This window comes from Anomaloglossus baeobatrachus, chromosome 7, assembly GCF_048569485.1.
Source record: "Anomaloglossus baeobatrachus isolate aAnoBae1 chromosome 7, aAnoBae1.hap1, whole genome shotgun sequence".
Lineage (NCBI taxonomy): Eukaryota > Metazoa > Chordata > Amphibia > Anura > Aromobatidae > Anomaloglossus > Anomaloglossus baeobatrachus.
The window spans coordinates 61067707-61084913 of NC_134359.1; the positions used below are offsets into that span (position 1 = coordinate 61067707).

The 17207-nt window shown below is 42.9% G+C and overlaps 1 protein-coding gene across 1 annotated transcript in view; it reads right to left on the bottom strand.

Annotated features, from left to right (window-relative positions):
* LOC142245878 (dynein axonemal heavy chain 11-like) overlaps positions 1-17207 on the bottom strand; it is a 519159-nt gene that overhangs the window by 452036 nt on the left and 49916 nt on the right. Inside the window, exons 10-11 of the mRNA XM_075318873.1 lie at positions 13741-13899; positions 147-230 (exon numbers count right to left, since the gene is read on the bottom strand). Of these exons, the coding sequence (XP_075174988.1) occupies positions 147-230; positions 13741-13899 (243 nt within the window). The remainder of the gene's footprint in view (positions 1-146; positions 231-13740; positions 13900-17207) is intronic.

Sequence of the window (17207 nt, forward strand, 5' to 3'; positions counted from 1 at the left end):
GTCTATGATGGGCATGCCCCTTTAAGGGATCATACAAAATAATGTCACATGCAGACACTTTACATATTTTAGAGAGTCAAATCAAATGAGAATGATATAAATAATGCCTTTACATACATTATTGATAATGGAAAGGTTTTCTTTACCTTTGCAAATCTTCTCAACTCCATATCCATTTGTTCAACATTTATCTGTTTCCATGGCGTTTTCATCCAGTCCTTAATGCTCGTCTAATGCAAAAGCAAAAATTGTAACTTTGTTTGAAACTGGGAAAATGTCACAATGTGGCATGTAATATTCTGTACTCGATAGTTATATAAAATCACGCTGTGTTAATAGAACTACAGTGAATATTATTTTTCCATATTGATACTTTTATATTCTCCATAAAATCTTCTAAACTTCCAGAATGTAGAGGAGTTGGATGTTCTGACAGTGTCATTTAAAGTAGATTGTTGACTATAATAATTTAAGAATTTCAGTACATTTACAGACAGTAGAAATGTTACTTACTTAAAGCCCCAATGCACATCAAAGAAATGCCGTCCGAAATGGCCAATTTCGACAATAATGAACAATCATTGACTTCGTCGAAGTAATGAATAAAGCTTTTACTTTTTATTTAAGTTATCAATATCATTTTATAACACCAGGTTATTATAGTACATATATATACACATATATATATATATATATATATATATATATATATATATATATATATATATATATATGTGTATATATATGAAGCTGTTGAGATCAGGGCTCTGCGGGGGCGGATCATCACTTCCAGGACTCCTTCTTCTTTACGCGGAAGATACTCCTTAATGACATTGGCTGTATGTTTGGAATCACCCTGCTGCAGATTGTTGCCTGATGGTATAGGATGAATAATAAGTATCTGCTTGTATTTCCCAGCATTAATCTTGACTAGAGATAGACGAACCTGAATTGAAAAGCTCAAGGTTCATATTGAACACGAAATTTAAAAAAAATCAGTACCCAAGTGTGGAGTTCGGGTGCTGTACGTATGCTGACCACTTGAAGAAGCAATGCTGTGCTTGGGTACTGTCACGTCCTCACCAGTGTCCGCTCCTGGGACTTCTACTTCAGTCACCAGGTGCCGCTGTATTTCCACCATGGACTGTGCTGGTGATAGGAGAGGAGTCGGTGCCAGTGGCTCTGGTGGGCGCAAGCTTAGCTCATCCACTAGGCTGGGTTTCCCTGGGACCTGCAGTAACACTCTCTGACTGTAGGTGGCATGTGTCTTCCAGCAGAAGTTACCACACTTCAGCTACAGCCATTGGGAAGACACCACATTATTCTAATTCTCCCTCTTGTCTGGTTCCTGTCCTGTTCTGACTATTGATCCCCATGTCTGATCCCTGCCTTCTCTATGACTAATCTACTGCCTGCAATTTTTGTACCTCGTTGCCATCTCTGGTTTTGACCTCTGCCTGACTTCCTGATTACGCTCCTGCCTGCAGATTTTGTCCCTTTTTGTGTCTCTTGGTTTAGACCCTGACTGACGACCACTCTTTCCTGGATTGCAGCCTTCCATAGGTAGAGATCTCTTGGACCTTGTGTAATTCCAAATCCCTGTACAGGGATTAAAGGGTTTCAGGTTTCTTGAAATCCCGCCGACTTGGTGGCTAGCCCTAGTCTGTCTGTGACAGTCATCCTGAGTCTGTGGTCAAGGGCAGACATTACAGTTATGCCCGGTGCTCGGCCCATGTGGGAGCCACTTGCAGTCTCTGAATGGCTCTCACTGGGGGTAAAAACATTTTCAGATGTAGTATGTCCAAAACAAACCCCAAAACCCCACCCTCTTTGCCTCAGAAGTGATCTGTTTATGGCTGGCTGTATGTGGGTTGAGAGCCGAACTGCCCAATCATTGATTTCCATTGGGGTTCAGGTCACATCCAGGTCCCAAACTGAACTTTATCTAAAGTCAGATGATCCTGGTAAACCTGAATTTCCACGGGCGTGCTCATCTCTAATCTTGACCAAATCCCTAACCCCATTTGCTGAAATGGAGCCCCACGCTTTACCTCCATATTACCCTACGGTTGCCTTCAGACATTCATTATTGTACTACTCTCCAGCTCTTCAGAGAGCAATCTGCCTTCTGTTACAGCCAAATTTCTAATTTTATCTCATCAGTACATTGCACTTGCTGATATTTTTCTGCACCCTGGTTCCTATGTTTTTGTGCATAGTTGAATCTCTGGACCTTCTTTCCATGTCAATGTTGCCCATTTCTTGGTTTCCTCAATGATGTGAAATAGGCAGTTTGTCGATCATGCGCAATGTCATCAAAGAGGCATTGATTGGCTCAAAATTTATTCTGCAGCAGAAGAACGACCCCAAACATACAGCAAATATCATTAAGAACTGTCTTCATCATGAAGATGAACAAGGAGGAGTCTTGGAAGTGATGATCCGGCCCCCGCAGAGCCCTGATCTCAATATCATACAGTCTGTGTGCGATTACATGAAGAGGCAGAAGAATTTACATGAGCCTCATACACAGAAGATCTGGGGTCAGTTCTCCAAGATGTTTGGAAAAACCTCCCTGCCGAGTTCCTATAAAAACTTTGTACAAGTGTACCTAGAGGAATTGATGTCTTAATGTTGTCTTAAAGGTGAAAGGCAAACATTGATTTGATTTAGATATCTTTTTTTGTGAATTAATTTTACATTTTGTTAATTGAAAAAATAAACTATTATATTAACACATAGTTTACTTACTTTTCAGCATTTTTTCCACACCTGCCTAAAACTTTTGGATAGTTCTGCATAAATATTGTATTCTGTAGCGAACTGTCTCCTGGGCAATAACACAGTAGTGCTTACTATTTTTTTGCTAGAGAGCTTGCAGGTGCTGCTTATCACGAGTCATGGTCTGAAGTGAGCTCAAGGGCGATCTGGGATCACAAAATCACAGCGCATTGTGGATTGCAAATCCACTTTAGTGGCCAATCGCCATTTACCCTGAATTGGAGGATATTTTATTCCATCTGGCACTGAAGGGGTTAAGATTTATTTCTATCCTGCAGTGATCTAATAGGTAGTTGTAACCTCAGCTGCAGCCACTCCCTTCTGCTTTAAATATCCGCTCTCACTCCTCCCTATGCTGGCTATAGCTCTTTCCTTAGCTGTCCATGTTGAAGTAACTTGTCTCTGCAGGGCTGTGATGCTGTTACTGTTGCAGCTGTGAAGTTCCCGTGGAAGAATCCTTGGCGTGCTCTTTGTCGAGTCTTTCTCCCCCTGTTTGTCTTACCTACCTTGTGTTGTCATATTTGCAGTTGTAAGACTAACTTCTTGCTGGCCTTCATTACAGTAGCCAATGTGAATTCAGGGCCAGTGAGGGCCTAAGCTTGCGACTGGCGCATAGGGGAATGACCCGTCTAGAGACGTTAGAGATCAGCCTTAGGTGAGTGATAGAAGGTGTCCCCGCTACCCTTTCCCTAGCACCAGGGCCAACCATTGAATCGTGCTCCCTTCATGTTGTGTCGCTCACGGGGGTCTTCCCCTCCCCCTGGTGTAACACTAACCAGGTGTTCCCACTGTGTTGCGCCGTTCGCCGGTAGACCACTATGGCCTAAGCCACATGTCATGAAAATCGATGCGAGTGTAGTGCGATAAAAAAATCGCATTCCACTCGGACCAATATTAGCCTGTGTGTCAGCGCACATGGGCGATTATTTTCTCAGCCCTAAGCGGACCGAGAAAATAATCACAGCATGCTGAGATTGTAATGCGAGACGCTTTCTCTCGCACCCATTCAAGTGTATGGGGCGAGAGAAAAATCGCACTGCACTCACGACTGCACCAGTGTACCGCGAGTGCAGTGCGAGAATGGCAATAGCCAGCTACAGAGGAGAGAGGGAGATAAATCCCTCCTTCCCCTCCTCAGAGCCGGCCTGCCCCTCCTCAGTGCCGGCCCGCCCCCCCGCAGCTGAGGTCCACTCGCACGTTTGGACCTCAGTCACAGGGACACTCGAATGACAGTCAGCTCTGCTGTACTGCCAGCCTGAGCCAAGTGTCATGCGAGGGGATCGCAGTAATCCCCATGTGGCCCCAGCCGAACACCTGGTGTGAAGCCTGGAGTCACATCGTGACACTGCACTGAAGCTGGCTGGCTGCAGCGATCTGGCCAGCATTAGTGCCCTTGTGCTCTGATGTTGCATCTGACAAGGAAGATATAAGGGCGTAACAGTAATGATAAGCACAACTATATGTAAATATAACAATTTTTTTGAGACCAAAGATAAACATCATATTAAAAAAAATTAAAACCAGAGAAATACCCTGAACACTGACATGCTGGAGATTGTACCACACCCTAAGAAAACAATATATTTAATAAGACAATATAATTTAATCCCTTGTTTTCCTAGGGTGTGATTACAATCTCCTACATCTGTCTTCAGGGAATTTCTCTTTTTTTATTTGGATGTAATATGGTGTTTGTGTTTGGTCTCAATAAAATCTGTTATATTTATGTATTGGTGTGCTTATCGTTACTATTATACCCTTGTCTCTTACTTGTCAAATTCCAATTTTTGCTTACTATTTATTTTGTTTTACTTGTCTATTCATTTACTAATTATTTATTTATTATGGTTGTGCATCTTTGCTATTGGTTGTTCTTCGGATGTTGCAGATGCAATGGACAGTGCACATTTCAGTCCAGTCGTGCAACCATGCCGCTAGTCTGAACTGTCAATCATCAGGCCTGAGCAGGCATATGGTCACATTTGCTGCTGGTACTTCTCACCCATCTTTTTTTAACCACAACCAGAACCCCAATGGCAAATCCAATACTAGCTATACGAGGGGCTGCTGATAAGTCTTTGGCTTTGTGATCTTATTTTGTTTCTATGGTAATGAATGTTACATCACATGAAAGCATTATGTGTCTAATATATGTTTTCAAAATTTTGTGTTTGTTGCTTATGGCAACAGTGTTCTACGCTCGTGGGAAAACAAAATGGTGGAGTCTAATTCGATATTCACAGCAACTGAGAGCTGAGGAGTGATAGAATTCTTATTTCTGCAAGGAAAATCCACAAAGGATATTCATGGTGATTTCTCGCAGACATTGGGGGATCAGTGCCCTTCATATTCCACATTTAAGAACTGGGTTGCCAAATTTAAAATGGGCCACTTCAGCACCAATGATGAGGAACGTCCTGGACGACCGAGAGTGGTTGTTGTTCCGGAGATCGTCGATGCTGTGCACAACCTCATACTGGAGAATTGAGGAATTTCAGCTAAAGCAATAGCAGACATCATGGGGATTTCCCGTGAATGTGTTTGTGTCATTATCCATGAATATTTGGACATGAGGAAGCGATCTGCAAACTGGGTCCCCAAATGTTTGACAACAGATCAGAGAAGCATGGGAGTGACAACTTCCTGGTCCATTTGTCAGCGTTTCTGGGCTGAAAAGAACTTCCTGGATCGACTGGTCACTATGGATGAGACCTGGATTTATTTGTATGACCCTGAAAACAAGAAACAGTCAAAAGAGTGGAGGCACAGTGGTTCTCCTTGTCCAAAGAAGTTCAGGATGCAAGAATCACTAGCGTGCTGCTAGTGGACTACTTTCAAAAGGGTTCCACCATCAATGCAAGGTATTACATTGAACTTTTTGACCAATTGAAGGCAGCTCTGAAGGCCAAAAGGTACGGCAAACTGTCCAAAGGAATCTTGTTCCTGCAAGACAACGCAGAGCTGGGCTTCCAGCTGGTTGACCACCCACCTTATTCACCAGATCTAGCTTCCTCTGACCATCATCTGTTTCCAAACCTGGAGAAACACTTCAAGGGTACCACATTTCACACCATTTCTGATGCCATGGCTGCTCGGATGCCTGGTGTGAAGCACAACCGAAATCCTTATTTTTTCCTAGGCTTACAGAACTTGGAATACCGATATAAGAAGTGTGGTGACATCAGTGGAGAGTATGTGGAATAAATGTAAAGTTTCATCGGCCTATCTCGTTTCTTTCTGGGTAAAGCCAAATACTTATCAGCAGCCCCTCGTATAATAACCAAACAGAATTTAGTACACCCCTGTCATAAACAGTAAATAATTTGTATTTATAGTAATAGCAAATGACCTTCCTATTCAAGAATTATCCAAGTTTGATTTTACAATATATGAATTGCTTTTCCCATAATCTGTGTTAAACCAGAACTGTTTACATTGATTTTGTGGCCTTGTTTGGCCGCTCTTTATGTTAACCAAGAGTCACATATAAAATGTTGCTAGCAATGCAATTTCACACCAAGGTAATGACTATGCAATTATAGCAATGATGAAAAGCAAATAGCCAAACTTATCAACGTCAGTGTGTAATTGGCCAGAGCATGTTGATGTCAACTAATTTAGTAGAATCTCAGCAGTAACTGTTTCCATGTAGTCTATTAATTGAGGTAGATAAAACATGAGAAAATTAAGTGACCCCGATTGTTCTTCAGTCAGAATAGAAAAGAATTGTATTGTATATTACTAAAGGGTGCTTTACACGCTGCAACATTGCTAGCGATAGCCATAGCGATGTTGTGCACGATAGCACCCGCCCCCGTCGATCGTGCGACATTTGGTGATTGCTGCCGTAGCGAACATTATGGCTACGGCAGCATCACACGCACTTACCTATTCTGCGACTTCGCTGTGACCACCGAACAATCCCTCCTTCAAAGGGGAAGTGCGTTCAGCGTCATAGCGACGTCACTAAGCGGCCGCCCAATAACAGAGGAGGGGCGGAGATGAGCAGCCGGAATATCCCGCCCACCTCCTTCCTTCCTCATTGCCGGTGGACGCAGGTAAGGAGATGTTCGTCGTTCCTGCGGTGTCACACACAGCGATGTGTGCTGCCTCAGGAACGACGAACAACCATCGTACCTCCAGCAGCAACGATATTATGGAAAGGAGCGACGTGTCAACGAGCAACGATTTTTGACGCTTTTGCGATCGTTGTCGATGTCGCAGCGTGCAAAGTACCCCTTAGTACACGTTTTTTTTATAGAAAAAATTGACATTTTCATCTGCATTATCGTCCATATGCCGTCCGTTTTTATACATCAACGATTTTTAAAATTTACAAGACCAAAAACATGGTCTCCTATGTCAAAGAAAAAGGGACATTCAAGAAAATGCAATTGTAATGAGACTCTGTCAGTGGTCACCTGGCAGCTCTAAAAATGGCTATCATGCACAGTCTTAACGCTAGATACTCCCTTTTCCAGATCCTAATTGTTACGCTGGTCCCCCCAATTTTGATACCCAACCAAGATAAAGTAGCAGCGGGCGGCTGGTATTCTCAGGCTGGGGAGGCCCATGGTTATTGGTTCCTCCCCAGCTTAAAAACAGCATCCTGCAGATGCCCCATAATTAGTGCATTCTTTAGATACACCAATACTGGTGCTTCCCAGGCTAATCCCGATTACTCTGGTGTGCTGGCAATCAGGGTAATATAAGGGGTTAATGACAACTATGATTTGTGAAAAAAATGACAGCTCTCATTAAGCCTGAGGTTCGTAATGGGGAGGGGGTCTATGAGACCCCCATTAGTAATCGTGTAAGTAAAAAGAAATAAACACAAAACTTAGAGAAAAATCTTTTATTTAAAATAAACAAAATAGCACCCTTTTTTTCCAATTTATGAATCCAAAAAGCACCCCTGCAGGTCTGATGTAATCCACACCACGACATCCCATGACAATCCCGGCTTTCCTACATCCTGAGGTTGCAGTGTGCAGTCACATTACAAAATGCAGTGCAGCATCAGGGACACACAGATGGAGTCAAAGCTGTGAGTGGTGACGTCACTGTATTCACCTGAGGTTACAGCTGGTGTTTCCCATGGTATTCCAGCTGTGACCTCAGATTAACTCAACGAACTCAGTGAACTCACCTCTGATGAACTCTTTGAACTCACCTGGGGTGAACTCCATGCCAGATTACCGACTTAGGCAATGTGCACACGTTGAGTATTTGGTTGCAAAAAATCTGCATCTCCTTGCAGAAAAGGGAACTAATAACACAATGTGGTATTGATGCATTTTTCTTCCACATGCAGATTTGGTGCAGACATTTGTTGCAGAAATCGGCACCAACTTGCATAAAAAATGCTATGCGGTTTTGACAAATTTTTCTGCCAAGAGATGTAGATTTGTTGCCCAAATTTGCTGCAGAAATCTGCATCTCCTGAAAGAAAAACTCACCAAAAAACATGATGCTGTTATTAAAACCTTATGTTACCCCGATTGCTACGCCTTTGTTACTGTAAGGTGGTAATACTCTATAGCTGTACAGCCCCATATATGGCAAGCTGCAATTAACTATTGTCCCAATTCATGAGTTATTTGGCCAAAATGGGTAGAGCATGGGAAGGATGGGAAGCCACTAAGCCCACCCATCTTATTCATGAAAATTGATGCCACTTTAGACATGCAAATTTCACCAGAAATGTACTCCATTCACTGACTAGAGTGGGGCATTGAAATTGTAAGAAACACCTTATTAATTAATTACTCCTCTTAATAAAATAGGCACATGTCATTGCAGCATGCCCAATACCAGTCCTAATGAATCGAGCCCTTTGTGTTCTCCTACCTTTGAGTCTTAAAGAACAACTCTAGCTTCTTTTTTTCAATGCTGGAGCCGCACGTTAAATCTACGTCCCCTGCCTCTGTTGCTATACTCACTTTGCGGTGGTTCTACCTTTTTGTCGGCACCGCTCCGGTCCCGCGGCGCCATCTTGTGCTTGTAACTTCTGAATGGCTAGAATTCAGAAGTTATATCACAAGTGCTCAATGCAAGTCTATGAGAGCCAGAATGAGGTTCTCATAGAGTTGTATTGAGTTGTGACTTCCAGCGCTCCATGAAACACTGGAGCTGCCGGCCGGTCACAAATCCCAGGAGACCGACTAGAGCGCTGCTGGAAACAGATGAACACGTTGGCAGGTGAATATAAGACAGGTGGCCGGGGACTTACCGTATTTTTCGGACCATAAGACGCACTTTTTTCCCCCAAATGTTGGGGGAAAGTTGGGGGTGCGTCTTATGGTCTGACTGTGGCTGCGGGGAATGAGGGTGCTGCGGTGGAGCGGGTCATCGGGGGCACGAGCAGGCTACTATAGCAGCCTGCCGTGACCACGTGTGCCCGCTCATTACATATGCACGCCCATCCTCCCGCCCATTTCTCAGCGCAGAAGCCGGCGCTGACAGGTGGGTGGACGAGCGGGGACGCGCGCATAGTAAAGAGCCGGTCCACATGATCACCCCTGGCAATTACAGCCTGGAGTGATCATGTGCGGCTGTATTCACTGCCCCCGCACATCATTATCAGCGCGGGGTGCAGTGAATCAGTACACTCACCCATCCCCGTGTGTGGAGCCGTTCCCCCGCAGCACGCGATGTCTTCCTGTCTGTGCCGGTCAGCTGATCGGCACAGACAGGAAGACATCGCGTGCTGCAGGGGAACGGCTCCACACACGCAGGTCAGCGGCGCAGAGAGGAAGATGATCAGTGCTGGAGGGAGTGAGGAAAAGGTGAGTATAAACGTTTGTTTTTTTTTCTCTGTGCTATAGGATACAGGCCATATACCAGGATGGTATATGAACACGATGGTGTCATATAGCAGGATGGGAGTATATGAGCAGGAGGGATGGGGGGTATATGAACAGGATGGGGGTATATGAACAGGATGGATGGGGGGTATATGAACAGGATGGAAGTATATGAACAGGATGGATGGGGGGTATATGAACAGGATGGGGGTATATGAACAGGATGGGGGTATATGAACAGGATGGGGGGTATATGAACAGGATGGGGGTATATGAACAGGATGGGGGTATATGAACAGGATGGGGGTATATGAACAGGATGGGGGGTATATGAACAGGATGGGGGTATATGAACAGGATGGGGGTATATGAACAGGATGGGGGTATATGAACAGGATGGGAGTATATGAGCAGGATGGATGGGGGGTATATGAACAGGATGGGGGTATATGAACAGGATGGGGGTATATGAACAGGATGGGAGTATATGAGCAGGACGGATGGGGGGTATATGAACAGGATGGGGGGTATATGAACAGGATGGGGGGTATATGAACCGGATGGGGGGTATATGAACAGGATGGGGGGTATATGAACAGGATGGGGGTATATGAACAGGATGGGGGCTATATGAACAGGATGGATGGGGGCTTTATGAACAGGATGGGGGTATATGAACAAGATGGGGGTATATGAACAGGATGGGGGTATATGAACAGGATGGGGGTATATGAATAGGATGGGGGAATATGAGCAGGATGCTGGTATATAAGCAGGATGAGGGTTTATAGCAGGATCATATACAAGGCAGGAGGATCATTACCAGGATGGGGTACCTTAGTAGAGAATTTGGGAACATTACCCCCATAACAGTGTCAGCAGCAGATCCTCGCCCCATAACAGTGTGTCATGACCACATTTTTTTACTTAAAGTTTTATTTTCCTATTTTCCTCCTCTAAAACCAGGGTGCGTCTTATAGTCCGGGGCGTCTTATAGTCCGAAAAATACGGTAGATTTAAAACACTGCTCCAGGGGGAAATAAAAAAATACATTAACTTTTTTAGCAAATTGTATCTCATCGGTGGGACCCAACTAGGATGGCTAGCATTTATTACGCACACTCATCAATAAGTATTGAGCATCCATGATCCAGTCCCTACTTTACTAATCATTCTTTTCTTGGACAATTTTTGGTAGGTACTAACCACTGTATACCGGGAATCCACCACTAAACCTGCTGTTTTGGAGGTGTTTTGAGAACATTCCACCATCACAATTTGGTAAAGTCGCTCACACTCTTCCAATTGTCTATTCTTCATGCTTCTAACACATTATTGTAGAGAATGGACTCAATGCCAAAAAAGTCCTACTCCTTGACAGAAGCCTTGTAACAAGAAAACTAATATTATTCGCTTTACCTGTTTTAATTTAGTTTTAATTTACATCTCATTGAATAAAATGTACAACATATTGATCAGAAGGAAAAGCTAGCAGCTCTGCATGGTCAAAGGGGCACCCCAACCTCCTCCAAGACTGGTGATCAGGAAGGAGGGATTTAGAGGAACATAAACGAATAAATTAAAGAGGATCTGTCACCAGGACAAAACTGATCATGTTTTGCTCTTATTTTGTTTTGCTGATGCCCTGAGTGATCTGCCTTTATATTTTGTCAAATCTGCCATACGGTTTCAGAGATACAGTGCTATTTTTTAATTATACTTATCAGGGGGTGTGGGGCACAGGGTAATTATGCAAAGCAGTCTAAAGACATGTGTAGCACCCGGTCTTGGTCCCAGCGCGGTACCCCCACATGACCCCGCTGCCAGGTCTCAGTGGGGTCGCCGTTCTCGTCACCTGCCCAGTGGCTCAATGCACCCCTTTCCTGCCCCGAGGTCTGCCGCGGCCTACTTCTGCTTCCAGGCCACGCACAGCCCTTCTGTGAGTGCCCGTAAGGTGCGTGTTTGCCACACCCCCTTTTTAATGGGCCAGCATCTCATTATCCAAAAGTGATTCCTGAGATCACCCATTACCATAAAGGTATGTAAGTCTGCCTCCCCTTAGGGGAGGCACCTGAGCAACATTACCTATTACAGTGGAACCTTGGATTAAAGGCTGCTTTACACGCAGCGACATCACTAGCGATGTCGCTCGTGAAAGCACCCGCCCCCATCGTTTGTGAGTCACGGGCAAATCACTGTCCGTGGTGCACAATATTGCTAGCACCCGTCACACATACTTACCTTCCTAGCGATGTCGCTGTGGGCGGCGAAGTACCTCTTTGTTTAGGGAGAGGTTCGGGCGCCATCACAGTGACGTCACACAGCGGCCGACCAATAGAAGCGGAGGGGCGGAGACCAGCCGCATTAACGAGACGCCCACCTCGTTGCCGGAGGACGCAGGTTAGCTGTTGTTCGTCATTCCCGGGGTGTCACACGTAGCGATGTGTGCTGCCTCAGGAATGACGAACAACCTACGTCCACAACGACCAACGAGATTTTGAAAATGAACGACGTGTCAACGATCAACGATTAGGTGAGTATTTTTGATAGTTAACACTTGCTCTTATCTGTTACACGCAACGACGTCGCTAACGACGCCAGATGTGCGTCACGAATTCCGTGACCCCGAGGACATATCGTTAGATATGTCATTGCGTGTAAAACCCCTGTTAGAGTAACATGGTTTGAGAGCGTTTTGCAAGACAAGCAAAGATTTTTACAAATTTGTAACTTGTTTTAAGAGCAATGCTTTGCAAGAAGAGCAAATACTCACAGTGCACACGTCTGGTTCTGTCCTTTCACTGTGCACTGACCCGCTCTGGAGGTAACTTTCTGTCCATATGCACTGTACACAATATACCATTGTACAGTATATACTATATAGCATGTCTATCAATTTGCATTTGTGGATACAGTATTGTTCTTTCTTTCTGCTAACCAGTACCGTACATTGCTTGTGCTGTAATCTAATTGCCTGTGCAGTATTCCTACCCCACATTTGGCTTAGTTCTGCCCTTATTTTTGGGAGAATAGATTTAGGGTGTGGTATGTTTTTTTTTTGTTGTACTAGAATAAAGGTTGTCATGTTTATATATTTTTTTTCTCTATAGTACACCTCCCGAACACAACAAGTCTATTGTAAGCTAATGCGCAGTTTAATTTATTTCATATTTTTTCCTGTACAGTATTATGTATTAGTGACTGTAATAATTTTATATGAATACAGGACATTATTCTGTATTACTGTAATAAGTTTGTATAAATACAGCAAATATTTTTGGGTTGTGGAACGAATTGTCTGCATTTCAATTGTTTCCTATGGGAAAATTCGCTTTAATATAAGAGTAACTTGGTTTAAGAGCAGACTGCCGGAACAAATTATGCTTGTAATCCAAGGTTCGATTGTACTTAGAACGTTGCTTGGTCTCATATCCCATTATGCTACTGTGTCTAGTTCTGCTTGTTGTGTCCTACTACCAGTTTCGTGTTCCTAACCTATGTCTCGTCCTAGAGCCTTCCCACTACCACCACCTTCGTGCCACCACGTCTGAGCCGCCACCTCCATGCTGCCACGTCTGAGCTGCCACCTCCATGCTGCCACGTCTGAGCCACCGCCTCTTTGGTGTCAAGTCCAAGTCACCATCTCTATGCTGCCACATCCATGCACATCAGCACCGCACAATTAGACTTTTCCAGTCCGTAAGAGCCGACCTCCACTGGTTCCTGGCAATTGTGCATTTAGGCACCCTAGGGATGCACCTGACAATCCCTGTCTATGGCGTCACTACTAGTTAGCTCCTCCAAGGGAGTCCGGTGTACGGCCCAGTGGGTCCCCTCCCGGATGTTCGCCGCCCCTCGGCAACCGTAATAACATGCCCCAGAGGATCACTTGTGCCATACCCATTTGGTAAAGTCTACAATAATTTGTATTAGATATAAAGGCCCATATCTCTGGACTATATGGCAGATTTGAAAAAAGAAAAGGCGGATTACTCAGGGGAGCAGCAGTAATAAAATACCGTAAGTGCAAAAAAAAAAAAACTTTCAAATTGTTGACAGATCCTCTTTAAATTCTAGCATAATACTAGAATTTTGGGGCTGAGTTGAACATTTTTTTTTTACAAAAAAAATGCAAATCATTAGTTTACCTTACCCGTACAAATATTACCATGTCCCATACAGACTTCAGCAAGATACTGGCCTCTCGGCACTGACGTAGCTGTTTATATTCTGGGATGCCGACTTCAAAAAGGTCCGCCGTGTCCTGCAGTTTTCTCATCTCATCTTCCAACCTTGAAATATTTCTGTGGGTCTACAGAAAAGAATATAGTTATTCTGTCAAAAGAAGCTGCATCTCAGTTGTGACAGTTTGTTTCCAAGAAGTGTGAATTATCTGCTGTTACACTTGACTACGTCTCGGAAAGTGCTTGTACTGTATTTACAGGGGATGATTCATTGCTCGGATTCACCGAAGTCCTACTTAACACTAACAGTTACAACACTGTCAAACGGTGGCTGGGAATTTCATAGACATGTTCCGGATGATTGGAAGTAATTCATATCTCACTTCTTCCAAAACTATATAAAGAATATGGTTTTGTCTAGTAGTCAGATAATAGTTGGCTGTGTAGTGTTGGATTCTGTATGTTCTTCACTTTTTTTCTGTCCTTTTTTTTTTATTTTCGGCAATGAAATGTGCTAACATTTGTCACATTTGACACAGACTACATTTTTTAAATTTTTGATGTCTCGTTCTTCAGTTGTTCAAGCCGGTGTCATTGAAATACCGGCACGCGGACAAGTAAAAAACACCTTTGAACGTATCAAAGATTTCTATTATAGTATTATTGCAGCGCAAACCAGTACTAGACACGTAAAAAAGTCAGGTAGATCATATACCAATAAAAGAACAAGTTTACACTTTAAAGTATCATTTATTTCCTCTTATAAATAAACAGAAAAAAAAATAAATAAATAAAAATAAAAAAAATATATATATTTATTTTTTTTTATATACATACCGTATATATATATATATATATATATATATATATATATATATAAAAATATATATATATATATATAAATATATATATATATATATATATAAAAGATATTTTTTCATTTATTGTGAGACTAAAAACAAATGAAGATATTGTCCCACAATTTTTTTTACAGTTTTATTTTTTACTTATCGTAAATGTATGTAATTAGGGCTAAAAATCATCTTTATAATTGGGATTCAATAAAGATTTGGCACAGTTTACCTTTTAAACCCTCTATGTTACATTGTCTATTACTGGCTGTAAATGAGTTAAAGGGGTTTTCCCACCAACAAAAGTTAATATTAAATTTGATTTTAATCAATAGATCTTGGAATAATGATAATTTCCACAATTGGATGTGTTTTAAAAAAAAGTTCCTGTGCAGAGATAATCTTATATACAGTATGTGTCCCTGCTATGTACTGTGTAATAGCTGTGTCTGACTGTACAGGGACATGGTCTGATCACACCACAACTCCTGGGCAGGGGAGGAAGTAATAAAGTATACAGACATTACAGCATAGGATTGCAAATAATTCTTTCTTTGAGGTAAAACATTTTTTAAAAACAGACAGGGAAATGTTTTACCTCATAGAAAGAATCAGCTATTTTCCTGTGCTGTAATGTCGGTATGCTCTTTTACTTCCTCCCCATTCCAGGAGCTGTGGTATAATCAGACCATGTTCCTATACGGTCAGACACAGCCATTACACAGTACATAGCAGGGACACATATATAAGATTATCCCAGCTCAGGAACCTTTTATATACCATCCAATTGTGGAAATTATTATTAATATTCCAAAATCTAATTATTAAAATGAATATTGTTGGTGGAAAAACCCCCTTAACTGAGAAACTATCAGTCAACCCACCACAATGCTCTGACAGTAAGTTTGTAGCTCTTTTATCCATCTTTTTTTTAGCTCCTCTCAGCTGATTTATGACCACACACCATATCAGAGTTGAATTTGCAAGGTAACAAAGAGCCTTTTTAGGTCAAACGGTGCAGTAACCTTCAGTCCACTGTACCACTCCACGACCAACTCTACCCTCACCTACTGTATCTTCACCCATCCCTGTAGACTAGTGGTTCCCAAACTCCAGTTCTCACGACCCCCAACAGGTCATGTTTTCAGGATTTTCTTAATATAGCACAGGTGATGCCTTGATAATGATTCCATCACCTGTTCAATAGTAAGGAAATCCTGAAAACATGACTTATTGGGGGCCATGAGGACTGGAGTTTGGGAAACACTGCTGTAGACTGTGAGGGTCCTCTCTCCTCCTGTACTAGTTTGTGCTTTGTAATGTTTATGATTATTGTACTTGTCTATATATGCCCCTTTTTACATGTAAGGTGTTGTGGAATAAATGACGCTATAATAATAAAAGTAAAAAGATTGCAGAAATGGTTTTAAGCCCCAAACACAAGCATATGAGTAAAAAAAAATAGTCCTCAAAGAACCCCTTTAAACTTTGGACCCCCATTCTTGTAATCTATAGGGGTTTAGTCTTTGGACCCCCAGTAATGAGATCCTCAATGTTTTGTTTGTGGGAAAACCCCTTCAATTGGATGGAGAAAGGAAAGAGGATGACCCCCAACTCCATGGAGATATGGACTAACTATTGACAAGTCCAAATACCAAAAGTTAGATGGGTTGCCTCACTCTACTAGTACTTTGCTGCTCTGATGTCTGAGGGTCCAGATTAAGGTCTACTGGTGACCAGTAGGTGTGGCCAGTTCCATGGTTAAAATGCATTGAGGTAACACGTGGCTGGATGTCACGGTTTTGACTCCCCGACCACATGGCTAGGGGGCAGAGCCTTTATTCCGGGCCTCCCTCCCAGTTGAAGGATGCTTTAAATAGTGTCGTCCCCGTGACTCAGCGCCGGCTATAAGCTTAGCGCTGCTCTGCCTGTGATTGCTGGTCCCTGTAAGTGTTGGTCTGGTTATTTATCCCCCTCCTACCTCCCCTTCTCAGTTGTTCCTCTGGTATTGACCTCGGCCTGACCCCAACCTTGCTTCTGCTCGTTCCTTCGGTCTTCGTCCTCTCCGCTCAGTGTATGACCCGGCCTGCCCGACCATCCCCCACACGCCTCGCGGCATCTGCTTTCCGGCTTGTGCAGAGAGTAACTGCACCAAGCACACATGGTGTGTCCACCTGCTCACTGACTCGGTACTATCTAGCTTCTGTCCTGCAGGGCTCCAGCTCCCCCTAGTAGCAGCCTGACACTGGGTCAACGCACTGGAATGAGGCATAGGGCAAGTGTTTGTTTTTGTGAAAATTGATTTAAGAATGATCTTAAATCAATTCTGATTATCATTGAGTTACACTGCACCCAAAAACACTACAAATATTGGCTGGTGACTGGCTCATGCAGCTATTATCTATTCCTCATTACTTTAAGATGGTGGACCATCATTGTCAATAAGCACTTGTACTTTGTGTCACCCCCACCTCATCGTAGATTGTAAGCTCTTGCAGGGTTGTCATTATTTTTGCTTTAATTATTGTATTTGTTTTTTTATAACTGTTACTTATCAATATTTGTTTGTATATAAACCTTTGGAT